At 35.1% G+C, this 24,553-nt stretch overlaps 4 protein-coding genes across 4 annotated transcripts; all 4 read right to left on the reverse strand.

Moving 5' to 3' along the window:
* Positions 1-1,248: 1,248 nt before the first annotated feature.
* Positions 1,249-6,666, reverse strand: LOC113773749 (LRR receptor kinase SERK2-like). Its single transcript, XM_027318366.1, has 5 exons — positions 6,511-6,666; positions 5,222-5,523; positions 4,378-4,555; positions 1,920-2,151; positions 1,249-1,640 (listed from the first exon to the last, which is right to left on the reverse strand). The coding sequence occupies exons 1-5, from the start codon at positions 6,664-6,666 to the stop codon at positions 1,249-1,251; spliced, it is 1,260 nt and encodes a 419-aa protein (XP_027174167.1).
* Positions 6,667-7,350: 684 nt separating this feature from the next.
* Positions 7,351-8,124, reverse strand: LOC113775328 (MDIS1-interacting receptor like kinase 2-like). The gene has a single exon (XM_027320155.1). It carries the CDS (start codon positions 8,122-8,124, stop codon positions 7,513-7,515), a length of 612 nt encoding a protein of 203 aa, XP_027175956.1. The 3' UTR covers positions 7,351-7,512.
* Positions 8,125-13,889: 5,765 nt separating this feature from the next.
* On the reverse strand, positions 13,890-16,311 carry LOC113775326 (MDIS1-interacting receptor like kinase 2-like). The gene is made up of 2 exons (XM_027320153.1): positions 14,805-16,311; positions 13,890-14,589 (listed from the first exon to the last, which is right to left on the reverse strand). Exons 1-2 carry the CDS (start codon positions 16,189-16,191, stop codon positions 14,111-14,113), a joined length of 1,866 nt encoding a protein of 621 aa, XP_027175954.1. The 5' UTR covers positions 16,192-16,311; the 3' UTR covers positions 13,890-14,110.
* A 20-nt stretch (positions 16,312-16,331) lies between these two features.
* Positions 16,332-17,337, reverse strand: LOC113773750 (probable leucine-rich repeat receptor-like protein kinase At1g35710). Its single transcript, XM_027318367.1, has 2 exons — positions 16,495-17,337; positions 16,332-16,361 (listed from the first exon to the last, which is right to left on the reverse strand). Exons 1-2 carry the CDS (start codon positions 17,335-17,337, stop codon positions 16,332-16,334), a joined length of 873 nt encoding a protein of 290 aa, XP_027174168.1.
* Between the last annotated feature and the right edge of the window lie 7,216 nt (positions 17,338-24,553).

A 24,553-nucleotide genomic window follows, 5' to 3' on the forward strand; every position in this document is an offset into this window, starting at 1 on the left:
TTACGAATGACAATTTCCGTCACTTTGACACTTTAATCTAAACTATGAGGGGGTTATGTATAGTTTTTGAAACCATAGGGGGGGTTATGTAAAAAAATACTAAACCACAAAGGGATAAAATGTAATTTGCCCTTTATTTAAACTAGCTCTTAACCCGTTTCTTTAACGGGATTGCATCTATTACGTTGAAAGATTTTTTAATAATATTGTGGATCAAAGTATGCCTAAGAATTGTAAAACTGACACATTTGAAATGCATACATATGAGTATATGCATGAATAACTAATTCAAAGGCTAATTGCATGAAATTATCAATATATATATATATATATATATATATATATATATATGATGTAATGCACCAATTATGATCAAAACCATGCCACTCGAATTAAGAAAGAAAATTAATTGATATCTAAGACAGAATGTTTTAAGAAGAAATATCTTTTATTATCTAAGAAATAATGGTATATGGAAAAACTATCTTTAATATCCTACCTCAGTTAATATGACCTACAACTTGATGTCTAAATCTTTAATGTATGACTTCTAATAAAAAATGAAGTTCAGTTGTTTTAATTGTTTAGTCTTAACATACTAGGTAGGATTATGGTATAAATATTTAATTAAAGTAGTTGATACAATTATATTTTTCCAAATTAGCTAACTACATAATAATTGTTTATTTATTTTTCCATCTTTATTATAAAATTGAATTTGAATAAAAAGAGGAGTATATGGAAAAACTATCTTTAATATCCTACCTCAGTTAATATGACCTACAACTTGATATCTAAATCTTTAGTGTATGACTTCTAATAAAAAAATGAAGTTTGCACCATTTATGTTTCAATCATTTCTTACGTCTGAAATTCCTTTTTCTCTTTTAAGTGGTAAAGGTAAATGCATGCTACATATTTAGAGTTTGAACTTTAAATTTGGGTATAGGTTATGCATGCTAGAATTTATGCAAATTTTCTTTTTAAATACAACTTTGGGTTGACCCGAGCCTATCATTTTTTGGCATGAGTTTAGTATACTTGAATCCTTAAACCAATATTTCTTTAAATCTAGACTCGGAATTGCAAAGTGTTAGATTGGTAAGGGTTGCTCTGCCTAGAATTCACCTACATAAATAAAGACAACAAGTAAATTCTCCTTTGGTCTAAATATTATAGGTAGGTAGAAACATGGATAGAAAAATTGGATGATGGCAGAGATATCCACACGAAAGTCATTCATGGTGCTTAAACTACTGTGTAGGTTTGGTCAGGCAGTGAAAGCAATGGTGGACTAACAAGCTGATTCACAGCAATGGTGTGCAAAGGCCTAGTTGATTCTCGCCTGCTCTCTTCAAATCGGTTCACCACTTGCTGCATTGTTGGTCGACATTTCGGGTTTGCGTTGATGCAATCCAGGGCTAACGCTGTTGCGAGAACCACATTTCGAACCACCAAAGGGTTAGTCGGAGGGGGCAGACGGGCATCAAGAAGATCTTTCAGCATTGTTGGTTCATTGGGTTGTGATGAAAAGGAGTAAAGGAAATCTTGTGGATGCTTTCCAAACAGCGTTTCCAGCACCACAACGCCAAAGCTATACACATCGGACTTTTCAGTGACCACCATGGAATAGGCTAGCTCTGCATTGACAAGTAGCGGATAAAATAAAGTTATTCTCAGCTGGACAATCCTAGGCTGCCAAACCTAGCTAGTAATCGAATTGCAATCCTTTCAATATTCGAAAATTTAAGCCATACATCGTGTACTACACCTTGCTGTTCAGCAAAACAATAATATGTAGTTACAGGTCTTTTTTGCTTTTTTCTTTCTGGTAGAAGTTAAACCTGATACGTGCAGAGATAAAATAACAGAAACAAGGCGAAAAAAAGAAAGTGTTATAGGAATAAGAAGGTAAATACCCGGTGCAATGTAACCATAGGTGCCTGCAATTACTGTCTGATTCGAGGAATCAGGTTTCAAAATCTTTGCAGTTCCAAAGTCAGATAGAGTTGCTTTAAGCTGTGAATTCAAAAGAATGTTGTTGCTTGATACATCCCTGTGAATGATTGGTGGATCACAATCATGATGCAAGTAGGACAATGCATTGGCAATGCCATTTATCAAGTTCAATCTCTTAATCCAATCTAGCTCCTGTTAGGACCGGGCCAGGAATAGACAAACTCAAGTTAGCACAAAGTAGGCGGTATAACCGACCATATAATAGATAGGCGGTAGATACCAGCCATATAATAATTAGGCGATAAAACCGACCATATAAAGACGGATAACAAAGCAAATAAAAGACACAGAAGATTTACGTGGTTCGGTCAAATTGACCTACGTCCACGGGCGAGGGAGGAGCAATATTTCTACTATAAAGAAGAAATACAAAAGACCGTAGGAAAGTGGTTCCTAGGCCAATAGGCACTTACAAAAGAGTTTAGAAAATATTCCTAAACTCAAAATAAGAGAGCCTAAAATATTTGACTAAATGGGCTAAATGACTCAAGAAGCTAATAGCCCATATAACTCTCTTAAGTGGTGCAAGTTAAATCCTTCAATGGACCCTTCTATTTATAGGCCTCGAGTAGCCGGCTTCTCTTCAGCAGGCTCCGATGTGGGATGAGAAGGAAATGAAAAATTATGCCACAAGTCAAAGCTTGCGGCTCTGACAAAACAACAAATCTCCACCTTGGCATAATTTTGGATTCCACCCAAAAACTGCTCCACCTTCTTCACATAAGCCCCAATGGGCTTAAATCACCAATAATGAACACCAACCAAATCCAAGCACTGCTTGAACTTGTAAACTGGAAGAGGTTTCGTAAACATATCGGCTGGATTGTCCTTAGTATTGATTTTCTGAATAAGGACTTTTCCCTCAGCAATGATATCCCGAATGAAGTGATACTTCACATCAATGTGTTTCGTCCTCTCATGATACATCTGATCTTTAGTCAAGTGTATGGCACTTTGACTATCACAGTGAATATCAATAACACCTTGATATAGACTTAGCTCGCTAAATAAACTCTTCAACCACAAGGCTTCTTTGATTGCCTCGGTCACAGCCATATATTCTGCTTCAGTAGTAGACAAAGCTACGACAGGTTGTAGAGTAGCTTTCCAACTAACAGCACAACCGCCAATGCAAAATACATAGCCTGAAAGTGATCTTCTCCTGTCAAGATCCCCAGCATAGTCTGAGTCTACAAAACCAACCAAAGTGTTATTATTTCTTCCAAACTCCAAACATGCATTTGAAGTACCTCGCAAGTATCTGAGAATCCACTTCACAGCCTGCCAATGTGCTTTACCAGGGCAAGACATATATCTGCTAACAACACTGACTGCTTGTGCAATATCTGGACGAGTACAAACCATTGCATACATAATACTGCCGACTGCACTGGAATAAGGAACCTGTGCCATATAATCTTCCTCTTCATCTGATTTTGGTGATTGAGCAGCAGATAGCCGAAAATGGCTAGCAAGAGGAGTAGATACTGGTTTAGCATCTTTCATGCCAAAACGCTCCAAAACTTTCTCAAGGTAATTTTTCTGGGTCAAGAATAACTTCCCTACTCCTCGATCTCTCTTGATATCCATGCCAAGAATTTTCTTAGCTGCTCCCAAATCTTTCATTTCAAATTCACTATTTAACTGCAGTTTCAAAGTGTGAATTTCTGACAAATTCTTGGCAGCAATGAGCATGTCATCAACATAAAGCAGCAAATAAATGAAAGAACCATCATTTAACTTCCGGAAGTAAACACAACTATCATACATGCTCCTCAAATAACCATGACCCAACATAAAGGAATCAAACCTTTTATACCATTGTCTTGGAGACTGCTTCAATCCATATAAGGATTTCTTCAATAAGCAAACATGGTCTTCCTTACCTTCAATCTCAAAACCCTGGGGTTGTTTCATATAAATTTGTTCTTCAAGTTCGCCATGTAAGAAAGCTGTCTTAACATCAAGCTGCTCTAACTCCAAATTATACATGGCTACTAAAGCAAGCAAAACACGAATAGAGCTATGTTTAACAACAGGTGAGAATATATCATTAAAATCAACACCTTGTACCTGACTATAGCCCTTTGCAACCAATCGTGCTTTATATCTTGCATCTTCAACCCCTGGAATACCTTCCTTCTTCTTGAAGACCCATTTGCATCCAACAATTTTCTTAGCTGACGGCGGCTTTACAAGAACCCAAGTTTCATTACGATGAAGAGATTCAATTTCTTCATTCATCGCAATCAACCACTTTGCAGAATCATCACAAGAAACTGCTTCTGAATAGGTGGAAGGCTCACCAACTGCATCAGTTTCTTCTGCAATAGACAAAGCATATGCAACTAAATTTGCATATCTTTGTGGTGGTCGAATGTCTCTCCTTTGTCTATCTCTGGCTATGGAATATTCCTCTTCTTCTGAACTATCTTCCACAGTAGACTCAGGTGCATCTACTGGCATTTGTTGAATAGAAGATTTGGTCTGAGAAGGACCAGAACTGCCAATATCAAGCTCCACCTGCTTCTGTGTACTATCAGTAGTACAAGGACTGGAAGACTCCTTCTTGGAAGATAACATAGACAATTCATCAAAAGTAACATCTCTACTGATCACAAATTTTGGAGATTTGGGATCAGGACACCATAATCTGTATCCTTTCACCCCAAAAGCATACCCAAGAAAAATGCACTTTTTAGCCCTAGGCTCCAATTTTCCATCATTCACGTGCATGTATGCTGGACAGCCAAAAACTTTTAAATTGGAGTAATCAGCAGGAGTACCTGACCAAACTTCCTCAGGAGTTTTGAAATCAAGAGATGCAGAAGGAGAACGGTTGACAATATAACAGGCCATATTGATCGCCTCTGCCCAAAAGTCGTTTGTCAACCCTGCATTGGAGATCATACATCTTGCTCTCTCCAAAAGCGTTCTGTTCATACGTTCAGCCACACCATTTTGTTGAGGCGTCATCCTGACGGTGTGATGCCGAACAATTCCTTCATTATTGCAGAATTCATTAAATTCACCTCCACAAAATTCCATGCCATTATCTGTTCTCAACCGCTTAATATGCTTTCCTGTTTGTTTCTCAATCAAAACTTTCCATTGCTTGAAAGTTAGGAAAACATCATTTTTATGCTTAAGAAAATATACCCAAACTTTCCTTGAATAATCATCAATGAAAGTCAACATGTACCTGGCACCACCTTTAGAAGGAGCACGAGAAGGACCCCATAGATCTGAATGAATGTAATCGAGAGTACCTTTTGTCTTGTGAATTGCTGGTGAACTGAAGCTGACTCTTTTCTGCTTCCCAAAAATACAATGTTCACAGAATTCTAATGGCCCGGTACTTTGACCACAAAGAAGTCCCCTTTTGCTTAGTATGCCTAAGCCTTTTTCGCTCATGTGCCCCAAACGCATATGCCATAATTTGGTGATGTCTGTATCTGACAAAGATGATGTTGAAACAGCAGCAGCACCTGTAACAGTAGATCCCTGCAAAATATACAAAGTACCAGATCTGTGTGCCTTCATAACAACAAGAGCTCCTCGAGTGATTTTGAGAACTCCGTCTCCACCTGAATACCTGCACCCGATAGACTCAAGAGTGCCCAAAGAGATGAGATTTTTCTTCAAATCTGGAACATGTCTAACATCTGTGAGCGTCCTCACAATACCATCGTACATTTTAATCCGGATTGTGCCTTTGCCAACAACTTTACAAACAGCGTTGTTGCCCATTAAGACAACTCCACCTTCAGTTGATTCATATGTTGAAAACCAGTCCCTATTGGGACACATATGATATGAACAACCCGAATCTAAAATCCACTCATTGTTAGACCTAAAATTATTTTCCGTTGCACAGAAAATAGTTCCATCATTCTCATCAGCTGCTATACTAGCCTCAGCGGATTCAGTATTTTTCTCAACAAATTTCCCTTTTTGCTTTTCTTTATTTTTCAATTTAAAGCAATCAGAGATAACATGGCCCTTCTTTTTACAATAATTGCACACCACATTTTTATGTCTGGATTTGGATCTACTTCTATTTTCTGTGTTTCTCTTTTCAGATCTACCCCGAACAAACAAGCCATCGGCTTGACTCCCACTAGTTTCCCCAGTAATATCCCTATCTATCTGCTCTTTAGATTTTAATGCAGATTTAATTTCCCGATACGAAATTGTTTCCTTTCCATAAATCATAGTATCGCGGAAATGCTTAAAAGACTGGGGAAGGGAACACAAAAGTAATAGGGCTTGATCTTCATCATCAATTTTCGAATCTATATTCCCCAAATCCATAATAATGGAATCAAATTTATCAAGATGGGAGAGTATAGATGTACCTTCAGACATCCGAAGCATGTACAAACTCTGCTTCAAATATAGCCGATTTTCGACTGTCTTCTTCATATACAAGGCTTTTAATTTATCCCACATAGCCTTGGCCGAAGTCTCCGTTGCTACCTCACGCAATACCTCATCGGAGAGGTTTAAGATTATGCTGGATCTGGCCTTCTTATCCATATCGGCGAAATCCGCATCCTTGACTTCTTCTGGTTTGTTCTCGATTCCGTAAATCGCTAGATCAACTCCGTCTTGAACAAGAATGGCCTCCATCTTGAGCTGCCACATTCCGAAGTTGACATTCCTGTCGAATTTCTCGACAACCGTCTTTGTTATCGTCATTGTTGCCACAAAATCTGTAACGTGAAGTTTGTCTCAAAAAACTGGCCAAACAAATATGCAAGTCGCGTGAGCGGGCCCCACAGGGTTAGCGGACCCCACGAGATAAGCGGGCCCCACGGGGATGAACGGACCCCACAAGGTGAGCGGGCCCCACGGATAAACGGACCCCACAGGATGAGTGGGCCCCACAGATAAACGGACCCCACAGGATGAGTGGGCCCCACAGGATGGACGGACCCCACCAGATGAACCTGTCTTGCAAAATATAACAACCAGCTCTGATACCAGTTTGTTAGGACCGGGCCAGGAATAGACAAACTCAAGTTAGCACAAAGTAGGCGGTATAACCGACCATATAATAGATAGGCGGTAGATACCAGCCATATAATAATTAGGCGGTAAAACCGACCATATAAAGACGGATAACAAAGCAAATAAAAGACACAGAAGATTTACGTGGTTCGGTCAAATTGACCTACGTCCACGGGCGAGGGAGGAGCAATATTTCTACTATGAAGAAGAAATACAAAAGACCGTAGGAAAGTGGTTCCTAGGCCAATAGGCACTTACAAAAGAGTTTAGAAAATATTCCTAAACTCAAAATAAGAGAGCCTAAAATATTTGACTAAATGGGCTAAATGACTCAAGAAGCTAATAGCCCATATAACTCTCTTAAGTGGTGCAAGTTAAATCCTTCAATGGACCCTTCTATTTATAGGCCTCGAGTAGCCGACTTCTCTTCAGCAGGCTCCGATGTGGGATGAGAAGGAAATGAAAAAATTATGCCACAAGTCAAAGCTTGCGGCTCTGACAAAACAACAGCTCCACAGCTTGAATTTCATCTCTCAAGATACAAAACAAGCTTCCTTTGTCCATATACTCATAAATCAAAAACATGGATCTCTGGTGCAGGCAGAATCCAAAGAGCTTTACAATGTTTCGATGCCGGATTCTGGATAGCATGCGGGCTTCATTCCTAAAGCTCTTATCATAATTTGGATTCTTGCCTTCCAAATGGTGAAGCTTTTTCACAGCCACTACTTTCCCACTTGGCAATTGCACTTTGTACACACTGCCATAATTCCCTCTCCCAATGCAATAACTGACATCAAAACCTCTTGTTGCTTTTATTATGTCTTCATAAGCCATATGTCCATCATAGTTCAACATTCTGAAAACGTCTCCATGTTTGTTGTCTATGGGCTCAGATTCCACTTTCTTGACCTTAGTTTTGCAGAGGATTAAACATAGTAATCCACCGATCAGTGAGTAAACCACAAAAAATATGCTAAGACCTATTACGCTGTATTCGGTGTAACCAAGAGCAGGCTTTCTTGCTGCTCCTGCTGCTTGTGCAGTAGCCGATATCAGGAGAAGAACAACTATGCTGCATGCAACCTCCATCGATGTTAGATATATGAAATATAGGCCTCCTGATAAGTACTCTGAGGTAGCATGAATTTTAAAGCTCTGCATTTAAAGTCTAAGTCAAGGTCTTTCCAATCTGCGTCTTAGGGGACCAGGGAAGACTTGTAATGTGTTCTTTCTGGCCTTGATTTGATTTCACATTTGAGGGTCAAGTTCACTGCAATTGTTGTGCAAATTTTCGTAGAAGACTTTTCTGCGGTGCTTAAACACGTTGAAGACTTTTTTGTTTCTTGCCAGGCTTTGTTTTTTCCTTTTCCTTCCGATAATTTAAAGGGAGTTGCACTCTCAAGGATTACTGTGTTAAGGATTTTTTAATGAGTGCTGAAACTCATGAAAACACTTAAATCGCACCTAATTTACAGTATGAATACACACATCACTCTTCCGAACTAATTACACTTTTGCTAAAATATTAATAGCTAACACTCAAAATAACTAATAACGCATGCTCTAGGACACTCGTTGACCAAACCTATTAAACAAAATACTCTTGTATAGTTTGACTTTTATTTAAATTAGTTCTTAACTGTTTCTTTAACTGGACTGCATCTAGTATGTTGAAAGACTTTTTAATAATATTGTGGATCAAAACATACCTAGGAATTATATCCTAAGAATTGTAAAACTAACACATTTGGAATGAATACATACGAGTGTATGTGTGGTGGTTTGTGGTATGAATAACTAATTCAAAGGCTAATTGTATGAAATTATCGAATTATATTTATGATGTAATGCACCAATGATGACCAAAACCACGCCACTCAAATTAGGAAAGAAAATTAATTGAAAACTTACCCAAAGTTTTGTTTTGAGATGAAAAGGAGAAAAAAAATTAAGAGTGATCACAAAGTTTTGTTTTGAGATGATAAAAGAGAAAAAGTTAAGAGTGACCATAAAGTTTTGTTTTGAGATGATAAAAGAGTAAAATTTAAGAGTGATCTTACAGGTTTGTTTTGAAATGGAAAAAAAAGAAAAAAGTATTAACATTGAACTTATAGTTTCATTTTGAGATAAAAAGGAAAAAAATTAAGAGTTACGTACTGCCTCCGTCACAAATTATTTGTATTCAAACTTTTAAAAATAGTGGCGTGATGATGATGTTAATGGTTTTGTTTCTAAAATTATCCTCAAAAATTCAAATTCTAAATTTAAATTTAATATGAAATATAGATAATAGTGGGGATAACATTGAACAAAGAGATCAAAAGGAACTTTCATTTTGATATGATGACAAACATTTTAGGACATTCCAAAATGAAAAGTTATGACATTTTTAATAGGATGGAGAGTGTATATCGAATGTCAAAAAGGAAAATTTTGATGTTAAAAAGAAACATAAATATAATTTACTTACATGTAATGTTATTTGCACTCCTATGTTTTTTAATCATACTCCCACTATCATTTTAATCATATATTTTTCATTTATTAGATTGTATGATAAAACAAATGGTGGAAGTGCAAATAACAAAAAATAGAGTGCAAATAATGTTTCCCTTTACTTTATAGGGTGATTGACAAATTCCTGTAAGCGCACAGGGTCGATCGTAGTAATAAATCACCTAGAGTATTGCAGGATTGAACCTACGAGAACGAGTTAATTTTCTCTACTTTAATTATTCTAGACAAATAATAAACTTCAAAGGATTTATTTTTAACTAATTCAAGAAGAAAATAGATAATCAAATCTAATAATAAAGGTGAGAAAACAATTGGCAGAAACTAGGGTTTCAGGTTTTGATCTAAAGTTGGAATTAATTATCCAGTTAATTTCTTAACAAACCATGAATGCATCACACAATTGTATTTTAGATTATCTCTCAATATATCTAAAGTATCCCTAATTAAACCCTACGTTTCTTTTGAAATCACAAGCATTTAATTAAACCCTTTAAGAACTTTGGTGATATAAGTGTATCATACAAACCCTAACCTGTTCTCGTGATTAGACTAAGTATGTTTATCTATCTAGTGCACGGTTGTATATCCCTTCTCGGTTCAATACAAATCCTAAGAGCATATATATGGTGGCCAATCACAAATATATAATTAAATCAAGGCAAAAGTTAAGATTTTAACTAAGATAAATAATCCAAAACTCCTTCACAAAACCGTAACCCTAGATATAATTTAATTCAACATATTCATAATTAAAACCAAGAATTTAAAGAAAAGATATAAATAAAAAGATAAAAGTAAAGAAAGCTTCTCAATTTCCCTTACTTCGATGTCCGTTTTGCTCTTCTTCTTTGATTCTTCAACTCTTTCTTCTTGATTTCTCAAGAAAAGAAGATGTAAAAACGATGAACTAATGCTAACCTAATGTTTTCTCTCTCAAAACGACATAAAGAACCTTTATTTATAGTTTCTTGAAGATGTATCCTAAACAAGGCAGGAATAAGTTTTATTAGAGTTGAAAAATCACGTTTTCGAGCATTTTTCCGATGATAGTCATTGGACCAATCTCTGGAGCTAGTCATTGGACAAATCTCAAAACACCAAAGAATTTGAAGATGTTTGGCGGGAATTCCTTGGTGATATGCAGCACCGGTCATGGATCCATCTACAGATCGGTATGAATCTGTACATAGATCACCTTTGAAGCCCAGATCACCATCAATAAGGCCGAATCAACTCTTGATCAAAACATGAAAGTTGTAGATATTTCACTTAGCTTTCCAATGCTGCAAGAATCAAGTGATTTGGAATCCGGATGCTTATATATGTCTAAAATACTAAGACCTGGTCATAAGAGTATCACAACACAAATATACTTCCGTAATTTGAATTTTTGACTATGATAACATGTGAACCAAATTGTAATGTCCAAAAGCATTCTCTCTTAGCTTCAAATTGAATCAAGAATCATCTCAATCCGATTTGTGTAGTTCAAGTTATCGCCAAAACAATGAAATATGTCAATCCTTCCAATTCCCTTTCTCTTAACTTTTTCCTCTTTCATTGCTTCTTTGCGCCACGTTTTAAGTCCATTTTCTCTCCAATTGAGTTTTCACCTATTAGAACAAGATAAGAGCAAAACTAAGTAGTTTCTACTTAAGATAAAGTTCAAATAACATGATTAACTAGCAACTTATACATTTAAATATACTACATTTTTACACCCTATCAAAGGGATAAAAGAAAAAGTAATTATTTGAGTTTGTTAAGAAAAATGATGAAACATACCATAATTATACCTATCAATTCATATATCATATATATTCAGCTATTCAATATCATCAGTATCATGTCATATACATAGATAGCTATATGATGTTGAAAAAGTAGATGGTTAAAAGGTGTAAATATTTAACTCTGGGTCAATTAATTAAGGAAATTCATTAAGAGAGATTCATGGTTGATTGATAAGAAAATTGGAGAACACTTGACTTGACCATCAATCAAGAACTTCCTTATGAAATATGTAAGACATATATGTTGTAGATAAGAAAAGACTAATGATGAAATAATTTTAGGAAATCTAATAAATAACACTATTATTAGAATAAGAATTATTAGAAGAAAAAAGGAATTATTAGACAGGAAGGTAAAGAGAGAAAATAGATACTATTACCTCGACATTAACGTGGCATAATTTGTCCAAATTAATACTGATGAATGATCAAATCAATAATAAAAATAGAAAACGTGCTTGAAGAGGATTAAAAAAGAAAAAACGTGAGTTGATTGACAAAAAAAAAATAAACAAGGTACAAACATACAAACTTATATAAGCTAAGTAATTAATAGATTGGCTGCAAAGAAAAAAAGACAAAAATAAAATCCATAAAAAAATAAAAAACACAATTTTCTTTGTAATTTATTTTGCCACGTGGCGAAAAGATGAATTATCCACTTAGCAAAATATGGGAAAAACCAACCAAGCAACCTACCAAAATCGAATTTTCAGAATAGCCTATTAAAAGGTTTTCTATTGTTGCCTCACTTTTGCACCCGTTGAAATTTGGTAATATTTCCACTAACCCCACAATTGCCTCCCAAAAGTTTTAAAAGTTTATACAGTTATCACCATCATTTCTGCAATGCAACATTAAAATAAAATATATTATACAATGCTATTTTTATTTTCTTTCTAACAAATATTGTGCACTTAACATTAAACTTTTCTTAACCTTATGAATTACAAGTTAGCTAAACATTCATTTGATAGTTAAACTGTGTATACATTATCTGCTTATTGCATATATGAAAATATGCATCTAATACTCAATGCATAATTAGTTATTGTGCACTTTTGTACAAATTTTGTGCATAGTTTTAATAATTATGTTATTTTATACCATTAGATGACCTTATAATTATTACAATTAAAAACAAATTGCAGATAATCCTTCTTTAAATTACTTTAACATTGAATAAAGTTGTCCACTCATTGTAGACATTTAGTTATTCTGAAAATCTATAACACATTGTAAACTTATGCTAATATAAGAGTGTTTGGATAGGAGATTATTTGAAATATTTTTTGAAATAATTATTGTAACACTTTTTGTGATGTGATGTATGTGAGATAAAAAGGTAATTGAAAAAATAAAAAAAAGTGTGTTGAAAATTGTGTTTGCAATGTAAACAAATAATTTTTTGGTTATTTTTGGTATCATGCCGTCAATTATTTGGCCATAATTACGAGAGATTCTACTTAGAGCGTTTGAAATTGATAAATTTGCTAATTTGTCTATCATCCATCGAAAAAACTTTTTAAGATGTCAATAAGTACATTTATATTTCTTTTTATGCTTGACAATTGTTGGTTGTGGTTTCGTTATGAAGATAGAGTTTCTTCTCTGTATTTAAAACGTTAACATGTTTGGAGATTTAATAGTAGGCTAGATTATTTTGTTTTGAGAAAGTGTGGGCATTGGATTTGAAGTTTGGGGTGTGATTAATTGCAAATAGAATTTTGATTTTTGGCAAAATGAATTTTTTGAAGATCTCTATAGTCATAATGATGCCTTTCCTTTTCTTAAACTTAATTAATCCCATCCATACCTAAATCTTCCCTAAGGATTTTCTTCAGGACCACAATGTGGCTCATGTAGTAGGAGTTAAACCACTTATACGGAACCAAACCATGGCATCCTATGTTAAAGATTATGCAAATATATGAATAGTTGATTGTGAGTTTGACCATTCCATGTAACCATATGGTGAGAATATTTTTTAAGAATGGAACGAATCTTCAAAGTTGAATGCATGCTTAGGGAGAAACAATTTTATGACTATGATGATAGAATTACTTGGGTTTAGAATTTGGAATTAGACTATTTGTTAGGTTAGTTTGTTAGTACGGTGGGTTTGGTTGAAATATGAAATAAAGCAATTGGCAAAATAAAATTTGTTTTATTTTTGTACAAAAGGGGTAGTTTAGAATTTTTGAGAAAAAATATAACCTTTTGGGCCTATATTGTTACATAAATAGTAAAAGCAAGGGAGGTAGGTGTAATTTAATAATCTTGAAGGGAGGTCTCTGCAATTGTCAAAAATCTCAAAGGAGGTTTCTGAAATTATCCCTATAGGTTTTGCAAGCTAGAATTTATGCAATTTTTTTTTTTTAAATACAACTTTGGATTGACCTGATCCTATCATTTTTGGCATGAGTTTTGTAGATTTGAATCCTTAAACCAATATTTCTTTAAATCTAGACTTGGAATTGCAAATTCTTAGATTGGTAAGTGTTGCTCTGCCTAGAATTCACCTACATAAATAAAGACAAGTAGTAAATTCTCCTTCGCTATAAATATTATAGGTAGGTAGAAACATCGATAGAAAAATTGGATATGGTAGAGATATCCACATGAAAGTCATTCATGGTGCTTAAACTACTTGTTCATTAATTAGTACACCTTTTTTTTGTCATTAGCACACCAAATGGCAGTATGTAGCAGCAATCTTAGTGCTTGGCCAAGTTTCCATTTTGCAAAGCACGATCTTATTCTGTTTAGGTAGAAACATGGATAGAAAAATTGGATAATGGCAGAGTCGTAGAGATATCCACATGGAATTCATTTATGGTGCTTAAGCTACTCGTCCCATCTGCGCAGGTTTGGTCAGGCAGTGAAAGTACTGGTGGACTAACAAGCTGATTCACAGCAATGGTGTGCAAAGGCCTAGTTGATTCTCGCCTGCCCACTTCAAATCGGTTCACCACTTGCTGCATTGTTGGTCGACATTTCGGGTTTGCGTTGACGCAATCCAGGGCTAACGCTGTCGAGAGAACCACATTTCGAACGACCAAAGGGTTAGTCGGAGGGGGCAGACGGGCATCTAGAAGGTCCTTCAGCATTATTGGTTCATTGGGTTGTGATGATATGCAAGAAAGGAAATCTTGTGGATGCTCTCCAAACAGCGTTTCCAGCACCACAACTCCAAAGCTATACACATCGGACTTTTCAGTGACCACCATGGTATAGGCTAGCTCTGCATTGACAAGTAAGTATATATTTGGATACAAATAAAGTTAATCTCAAATGGGACAACTCTAGACTTACTATTCCAAAAAAAAAATTAATCGTTTCAGTTGGAAGAATTTTTTTCTTTTCTGTCCTTGAAAGTTAAGCCTAATATGTGCATCAAGAAAATATGGAAAACAAGGTGAAAAGAAGAAAGTGATCTAGGATAGCAAGGTAACCTACCTGGTGCCATGTAGCCAAAGGTGCCTGCAATGACTGTTTGATTTGATGAATCAAGTTCCAAAATCCTCGCAGTTCCGAAGTCAGAAAGAGTTGCTTCGAGCTGTGAATTCAAAAGAATGTTGTTGCTTGATACGTCCCTGTGAATGATTGGCGGATCACAATCGTAATGCAAGTAGGATAATGCACTGGCAATGCCCTTGATCAAATTCACTCTTTTAATCCAATCCAGCTCCACAGCTTCGGTTTCATCTCTCAAGATACAAAACAAGCTTCCTCTGTCCATATACTCATAAATCAGAAACATGCATCGCTTGTGCAGGCAGAATCCGAAGAGCTTTACAATGTTCCTGTGCCTGATTTTAGATAGCATGTCGGCTTCATTCCTAAAGCTCTTGTCAAAATTTGGATTCTCGCCTTCCAAACGGTGAAGCTTTTTCAAAGCCACTACTTTCCCACTTGGCAACCGTGCTCTGTATACAGAGCCATAACCCCCTGTCCCGATGCAATAACTGACATCAAAATCATTGGTTGCTTTAATTATGTTTTCATAAGCCATATTTCCATCGTAGTTCCAAATTCTAAAAATGTCTCCATGTTTATTGTCCATCAGCTCAATTTCCACTTTCTTGACTTTGGTTTTGCCGAAGATATAGAGCACTATTCCGCCAATTAATGAGAACGCCAACAAGGACACGCCAAGACCTATGATGTAGTATGGGGGGTGATGTCTGTGATTTTTCATAACAGGAGGAGATGCACCACAAAGAGTGGAAGTGTAATGCAAGTCTGGATTGCCGACAAATCTTTCTGAACCAAACTGAATGACAAGCTCACACAGAAGTTCACCTTCCAAAGCATTATAGGACAGGTCGACATCCTCCAGTAGCAGAAGAGACGAGGGGACAGTGCCAGAGAGAATATTGTGGGAAAGATCCAAAGTCGAAAGGTACCACTCGGATTGGGTTGGTATCTTTCCGCTAATGCGGTTACGACTTAAGTCCACTGTCTGTAACAAAGGGAGATCTAGAATTTTCCATGGAAAAATATCACTCAAAGAGTTGTTTTGTAGATATAAACGCATCAAGCTAGACCAGGTGTAGAAATTTAATGTAAATGGAATCGGACCTCTAAGTTGGTTTGAGGAAAGATCTAGAAATTTTAGAGAAGGTATAACGGAAAGTTGAAGAGGTATGAAACCACTTATGTGGTTAGAAGAGAGGTTCAAATTAACTAGAGTAGTCAGATTGCCAAGGGTCGGAGGGATTTGACCAGTCAGTCGGTTGGACCTAAGGACAAGATGTTCCAAAATTTTCAAATTTCCTATTTCAGAGGGAATGGAACCACTTATGTGATTAGAAGAGAGGTCCAAATTAACTAGAGTATTCATATTGCCAAGGGTGGGAGGGATTTGACCAGTCAGCCGGTTGGACCCAAGATCGAGATATTCCAAATATTTCAAATTTCCTATTTCAGAGGGAATGGAACCATAAATTTGATTCTCAGCACCTGAAAGAGATACTAGTTTGGTTAGGCCGCAAAGAGCTGAAGGAAGGACACCTGAGAGATTAAGGCCACTGATGTCTAATTCAATTAAACTCTTCAAATTTCCTATTTCTTTAGGGAGAAATCCTCCCATTGAGGGATTCGAGTGAATGTATAGTCGGGAAAGATTTGTCAAATTAAAAAGAACTGAAGGAATTGTTCCATTGAAGTGATTATTGCTAAGGTCAAGAGAGTCAAGGTTGGACAATTGTCCAAGAGTTGGAGGGATACTGCCAGAAAATCCACTGTAACTCAAGTCTAATTCAACTAAACTCTTCAAATTTCCTATTTCTTTTGGGAGAAATCCTCCCATTGAGGGATTCGAGTGAATGTATAGCCGGAAAAGATTTGTCAAATTAAAAAGAGCTGAAGGAATTGTTCCACTGAGGATATTATTACTGAGGTCGAGGAAAGTTAAATTGGACAATTGGCCAAGAGTTGGAGGGATGCGACCCCCAAAAGAATTGTGGCTCAAGTCTAGAGTAACCAAATTTGTCAATTTACCGATACCCGGAGGAATTAAGCTGTCAATCCAGTTGAAAGAAACATTGAGATGTGCTAGTTGCGTAAGGTTTATCAGAGAAGATGGAAGCTCACCTTGAAATCTGTTGGAAGACAAATTGAGATAGGTGAGTTTGGAGAGTGCACCTATTTGATGTGGGATGGCTCCGTATAGACCATTTCCACTGAGATCCAGTCTAACCAGGTTCGGAAAAGAAGAGAAGCTTAAATTTCTCAGCTTATCTCCAATTTTGTAGTCATACGGTGGTAGTATTTCGGTAACACTACCAGCATCGTTGCAAACGATACCAGGCCACTGGCAGTGGGCAGAGATGTTTGTTGCAGTAGCACTACTGTCTCCCCACCAGCCACTCTTGCGCAGTGCTTCAGCTTCCAATAAATTCACAGCAGACTCCTTTGCTGCTGCTACTGCAACTGGTGCAATAGGCAGTATCATGAGAAGAACAACTCCGCTGCATACAACATCCATCGATGCTATAGTACTATTAAGATAAGATAGATGAAAAGTAAGCCCGCCGCCCGCCCTGATTAAGTAGTCTGGATTGAAAGACTCGCACTTAAAATGGAGTCAAGCCAGTAGTGTCTTTCCAATCTGTATCTTTCACACGGATTGTTAAAAGCAATGTGATACAGGCATTTTAATTTGGAAGACTCGCAATGCAGTGCAGTCAGCAGCATTTGTCGTCCTGAGTTGATTCCACTTTTGAGAAAAAATCAGAGTTAGATTTGGTAACCTTTGCCAAAAGCGGTTCAATCGGAAAGAAATTATTCACAACCTTTTTTTTTTTTGAAAAAAAAATTTTAAAAACACACTCCATCATCGTCACATGGTTGTCGAATCTAATTATTGCTCTTTGTGCTAAAGAATAAATTATAAATTCTAAGGACAGATTTCTAAAAAAAATCAAATTGTATCCAATTGTATCTCAGAAAGGGAGCAAATTAGTAATATTTCGGTCTTAAAAGTACATTTTGATGCCAGTAATTCAATACCGGTATGCAACCCTTTTTTTTTTCTTAATCTCTTTTGCCTTCTATGGGCAATCAAATTCATGAAATATCTTTGTTCATGGCATTTGCGTACATGTGAACACTAATTAAGACATATGAGTTTAAACTGTAATGATTTAGCATACCTAAATAGATCAGGCAACAAGTGTACAGTTAAATGTTTGTTAGTATAATTAATTAAAATGAGCAACACGAAATGCAATTCTTTTCTTGATATTTTGTCAATAATTCTTTTCTCGACAAAATTTAGACACCAATTTTGAAAATTTAATTACACGGTTATTCGTTTAACTGGTCTAGATACTAAATTTAACTTCAACTAAACTGGTAAATTTTGGCCCAAAGTCCGTTAAACCATCTATAATTTGCATGAATATTCACTTTATCCTCATGTGATTTTTACATTTATTTACATAATTTCTTTATGATTTTATGCAAGATAGTTAGGCCATTATTTGTTTTAGTGCTCAAGTAAGAGCGATATTGATATTTCAACCAACTACGTTACCAATGCTACCATTTAAAGTCTTAAGTCAAGGTCTTTCCAATCTGCGTCTTAGGGGGTCCAAGGAAGGCTTGTAACGTGTTCTTTCTGGCCTTGGTTTGCTTTCACATTTGAGAGTCAAGTTCACTGCAATTGTTGTGCAAAATTTCTTAGAAGACTTTTCTGCGGGGCTTAATCACGTGGAAGACTTTTTTATAAAGGGAGCTGCACTCTCAAGGATGACTGTATTAAGGATTTTTAATGAATGGTGAAACCCGTTAAAACATTTAAATCACATTTACAATATGAATACACTTTTTAAAAAATAGTTACACTTTTTCCAAAATATAAACAGCTGACACTCTTTTAATCAATAACGCATGTCCTGGGACACTCGATGGCCAACCCAATAAATGAAATACTCTTGTATGGTTTGACTTTTATTTAAACTAGTTCTTAACCCGCTTTTTTAACGGGACTGCATCTAGTGTGTTGAAAGACTTTTTAATAATATTGTGGATCAAAACATAATTATATACTAAGAATTGTAAAATTGACACATTTGGAATGCATACATTTGAGTATACATGTGTTGCTTTTTGGTATGAATAACTAATTTAAAAGTTAATTGCATGAAATTATGGAATTATATTTAGGATGTAATGCACCGATTATAATCAAAACCACGCCACTCAAATTAAGAAAATTAATTGAAAACTTACCCAAAGTTTTGTTTTGAGATGAGAGGGGGGAAAATTAAGAGTGATCTTAAACTTTTGTTTTGAGATGATAAAAGAGAAAAATTTAAGGGTGATCTTATAGTTTTATTTTGAAATTTAAAAAAAAAAGAAAAAATATTAACATTGAACTTATAGTTTCATTTTGAGATAAAAAAAGGAAAAAAATTAAGAGTTACTGCCTCTATCCAAATTGTTGCATTTCAAGATTCTAACTTTTAAAATTAGTAGCTTGATGATGATGTTAGTGAATTTATTTTCAAAATAGCCCATAAAAATTCAAAATTCAAATTTGAATTTAATATGAAATGTAGTAAATGGTGGGAATAACATTGAAAAAAAAGATCATAAGTAACTTTAATTTTGGTAAGATTACAAACATTTTAGAACATCTCAAAATAGAAAGTATAACACTTTTAATGGGACGAAGGGAGTATATTGAATATTAACAAGGAAAATTCTGATGTTAAAAAGAAACATAAATATAATTTACTTACAAAAAATATTATTTGCACTCATATTTTTGTCGATCACACTCTCACTATCATTTTAATCATATAATTTTTATTTATTAGATTATAAGATAAAACAAATAGTGGGAGTGCTAATAGCAAAAAATGGAGTGCAGATAACATTCTTCTGTACTTTATAGGGATAAAAGAAAAGTAATTATTTGAGTTTGTTAAGAAAAATGATGAAACATACCATAATTATACCTGTCAATTCATATATCATATATATTCAGCTATTCAATATCATCAGTATCATGTGATATACATAGTTATATGATGTTAAAAAAGTAGATGGTTAAAAGGTATAAATATTTAACTCTAGGTCAATTAATTGAGAAAATTAATTAAGAGAGATTCAGGGTTGATTAATAAGAAAATTGGAGAACGCTTGACTTGACCATCAATCAAAAACTTCCTTGTGAAATATGCAAGACATATATGCTGTAGATAACAAAAGACAAATGATGAAATAATTTTAGGAAATCTATTAAATGACATTATTATTAGAATAAGAATTATTAGAGAGGAAGGTAAAGAGAGAAAATAGATACTATTACGTCAACATTGACGTGGCATAATTTGTCCAAATTAATGATGATGAATGATCAAACCAATAATAAAAATAGAAAATGTACTTGAAGAGGATTAAAAAGAGAAAAGATATGAGTTGATTAACAAAAAAAAAATAAAGAAGGTACAAACATACAAACTTATATATGGTAAGTAATTAATAGATTGGTTGCGAAGAAAAAAAGACAAAAATAAAATCCACAAAAAAATAAAAAAAAATTTATTTATAATTTGTTTTGCCACATGGTAAAAAGACGAAAATCCACTCGGCAAAATATGAGAATATATATATATATTTTTTTTGGTGGAGCCATAGCCAGCGCAATTGCACCTTCTCAATTTTTTAGAAATTTTAGAATAGTCCATAGAAAGGTTCTTCTATTGTTGCCTCACTTTTACACCCCTTGAAATTTGGTAATATTTCCTCTAACCCCACAATTGCCTCGCAAAAGTTTTAAAATTTTATACAGTTATCACCATCATTTCTCCGATGCAACATTAAAATAAAATTTATTACGCAAAGCTATTTTTATTTTCTTTCTAACAAATCTTATGCACTTAACATTAAACTTTTCTTAACCTTATGAATTACAAGTTGACTAAACATTCATTTGATAGTTAAATTGTGTATACATTATTTGCCTATTGCGTATATGAAAATATACATCTAGCACGTACTCAATGCATAATTTATTATTGTGCACTTTTATACAATTTTTATGTATAGTTTTAATCATTATGTTAGTTTATACCATTAGATGACCTTATAATTATTGCAATTAAAAACAAATTGTAGATAATTCTTCTTTAAATTGTTTTAACATCGAATAAAGTGGTCTACTCATTGTAGACATTTAGTTATTCTGAAAATCTATAACACATAGTAAACTTATGCTAGTATAATTGTGAGAGATTCTTCAATCTCTTTTGGTATCATGCCTTCAAGTTAAACTCATGGTTAAACTACAAACCATGATCAAAACCTTACCGATACTACAAGCCTTACAATACATCTGGGAACATCAGGCCGCCCGTAGGACTAAACATTTAAAGTCCGCACATCAAAAATAAATGTAAGACCATAAGGTAGATGAAATGTATAAGCACTCTAAGTACAGTAGTCCGGATTGAAAGACTCTGCATTTAAAGTCAGTGACAGTGATATGGATAGTTAAAGCACGCGGTTTGATTTGGAAGTCACGCAATGTAGTGTTTGTGTCTTGATTAATTGATTACTTTTAAGAGTCAATGTCCATACATCTTCAAACTCGAAGTGTAGACAGCCCAACCCGGATAACTCGTGTGGTGTGTTGCTCCTCTTTTGAATATGGCTATCAAGGATCGAGTCTCGGGGTCAACGTGTTCGAGAGGAATGAGTCTCTCCTCTCGGGTCACAGGGGATTAGTAGGGCCCAAGGTCCGGATATCCCTCAGTCGAAAAAAAAACCTCGTAGTTTAGACAATCTGTGATGTTGCTTTTAGCTATATTGACTGTCCTTATAAATCAAAAGAATTGTAGACAATCGTCAATAAGAGCAAAAAGGGGGAAAAAAAAAAGAACTCTCCCATTATTACTTTGAGCTAATATAAGAGTTAGAGTAGGACTTTTAACAAGCGCAAATACTAAATTCAACTTCAACTAAATTGGTAAATTTTGCCCAAATTCAACAACAGTTGTACAGTTAAAAAGGAAATACTCGCACCCTTTTTTTTAAAATAAATTTAAAACATGCTCCATGATCCTCATATGGTAATCAAATCTAGTCATTGCACTCTTTATGCTAAAGAGTAAATGCTAAATTCTAAGGGCAGATTTCTAAAAACAAAACAAAAATCATAAATTGTAGATTACAAGACTTAGCTTGTCAATTTAGGAGATTAAAAAGAAAGAAGAAAGAACGACTTGAATATTCAGGGATAGTCTGGATTTAAAGACTACAACACATGGAGAGTTAAACAAGCACCATGACATACGCGTTTTATTGTGTATGACTTGGAATTGATTTGATTCCGCTTTCGAAAGCCAAAGATCTGTCTTCCGCTAGAATTGTTGTGCGGAATTTCTTAGAAATGCCATTAACTCAAAACTTGAAGACTCGCAACGCCGCTTTTCTGGTCCGTCTTCAAACTTGAAGTGTACGTTGTGTGGAATTTCTTAAAAATGCCATTAACTAGACTGACTGTTCTTATAAAGCAAAAGAATTATAGACAATCTTCAACAAGAGGGAAAAAAATACAAGAACTCTTCCATCATATTTGGATAGAGAATTATTTGAGATATTATGTGGAATAATTACTGTAACATTTTTCATAATGTGATATATATGAGATTAAAAGGTAATTGAGAATATAAAAAATGAGTTGAAAAATATGTTTATGATGCAAGTGAAATATTATTTAGAATAACTTAGCTATCCAAACACGTCCATTAATATAACTTTGAACTATCCAAAAATTAGCTATCCAAAATGTATTACTTTGAACTAATATAAGAGTTAGAATAGGGCTTTTAACAAGTACATAATTTTACTAAATTGAATTTCAACTGAATTGGTATGGTTTGCCAAAAATCAATAAATGTGGTATAATTAAAAGGAAATTACTCACAGACTTTTCTTTTTCAATTATTAAGTATGGTTCATCAAACCTTTTTGGGTAAATTCCCTTTTGACCCCCTAAACTATACCCTGTTTTCCACTTCAATCCCTAAACTTCTAAATGGGACACTTAAGTCCCCAAACTACTGAATCCGTCCCAATTAAGTATAACCGTTGACGGACTCGACAGAATCATCAGGGTTTTTCGAGCGTGCAAAACAAGCGCCGTTAGTGAGACTAGATACACCATGAAAACTGAAATAGCCAGGACATAATTGTAAGTTTGCCCGTTAGGTATAAGGGGAAAAGAAAATAGAGGGAAACAGTTTTGTTTCTATCGTCTTCACCATGGATTTGAACAGAGACAGAGAGAGAGTGTGTGTGCGTGTGGGTGTGAACGAAGTTAGCAGATTTCCACTAATCTATACCCTTGACATTCTTGTGACTGTGAGTTAGAGGTGACTGGCATTGTAAAATGGGAAAATCAAGATCGACATTGAAGAGAGCTGATGGAGAAATGAGGTCGCTAGTGAAGAACAAGAAGAGAAAGTCTGCTCCCGGTAAGAGAAATGATATTAAAATGTCATTGTGTGCATGTTGGATAATAGCGTATATAGTAGTTGGGTTATGGTGCTGTGTTGTTGGTTAGGTTTTGTAGTGATATTGTGTAATGTAAAAAGGGCCAAATTGACCTCTTTATGTTATACCGTGTTTGTGATAAATTATGGTAGACAAAATTGTTTAATATCGAATGTATGGGCAATTTGATGATTTGGGGTATTTTTTAAGGCAATGTTTATGCTGTCCAAGACATTGTGGTCCCCGATTCACTGTAAAAGGTGTAAAAAAATTAATTATTAAATTAAAATTTTTTTCTTTGAACCAGGAAATGGTGATAGTGGAATTTGGCTTGAACTTTTCTCCTTAAAGATACACCATCAAGGGACCTTCACAGACTCTCCTAACAAACAGTATATAGGGGGACGGATTGATTTATAGATAGATGCAACCCAGAAATGTGGTCATTAGTAGCTCTAGACAAATGTGGAGTCGGCCTTGGGTATGATGCAGAAGATTGTTTTGAGTGGTAGTATCTGTTACCAGGGATGACATTGGATACAAGCTTGGTCTTTTGTATGTGTGATAGGGATTGTGAGATGATGGTGAACACATTACCACCACATAGGGTGGCAGAAGTGTTTCTTAGAGTTTTGTCAGAAGGTTGTCCACAGGCTGCAGCACCCTGTAGTCAAGCTAAGGGAGATGAAACCGAAATGGATAGAGACAGTGATGTTATAATCATAAACAAAGGTATAGACACTGATGAAGTGGAACAAGATGGTAGAGAAAATGTTGACATTGAACCAGCAAATTTAAACACTACAAAAGTATGCAGTAGCAACTGGACATCGAGAGTACCGAATCTGTTTTCTAAAGGTTTAAACAGTAGTACTGGGTCAGAAGTAGCACCAGAAACTGCAGACAAGCAAGCAAAAGGTCTTGATGTTGAACCAGAAAGTATTGAAGTAGCACCAGAAACTACAGACAAGCAGGCAAAAGGTGCTGATGTTGAACCAGAAAGTGAGGAATTTTATAGTGTTGCTGCTTAAGATGAAGCAGAATATGAAGACGTGAATAGCAAAGCGACTGAAACTGAAAATTTGGCAGAAAAGAAAGCTGATAATAGGAGTGATGCTGCAAAGGAACCAAAAGATGTTGAAGGCTGTGATGAAACTTCAAATGCACAAGTCAGAGAAGAAGATGACCAAAGTAAA

The sequence above is a fragment of the Coffea eugenioides genome, chromosome 6 (assembly GCF_003713205.1).
Source record: "Coffea eugenioides isolate CCC68of chromosome 6, Ceug_1.0, whole genome shotgun sequence".
NCBI lineage: Eukaryota > Viridiplantae > Streptophyta > Magnoliopsida > Gentianales > Rubiaceae > Coffea > Coffea eugenioides.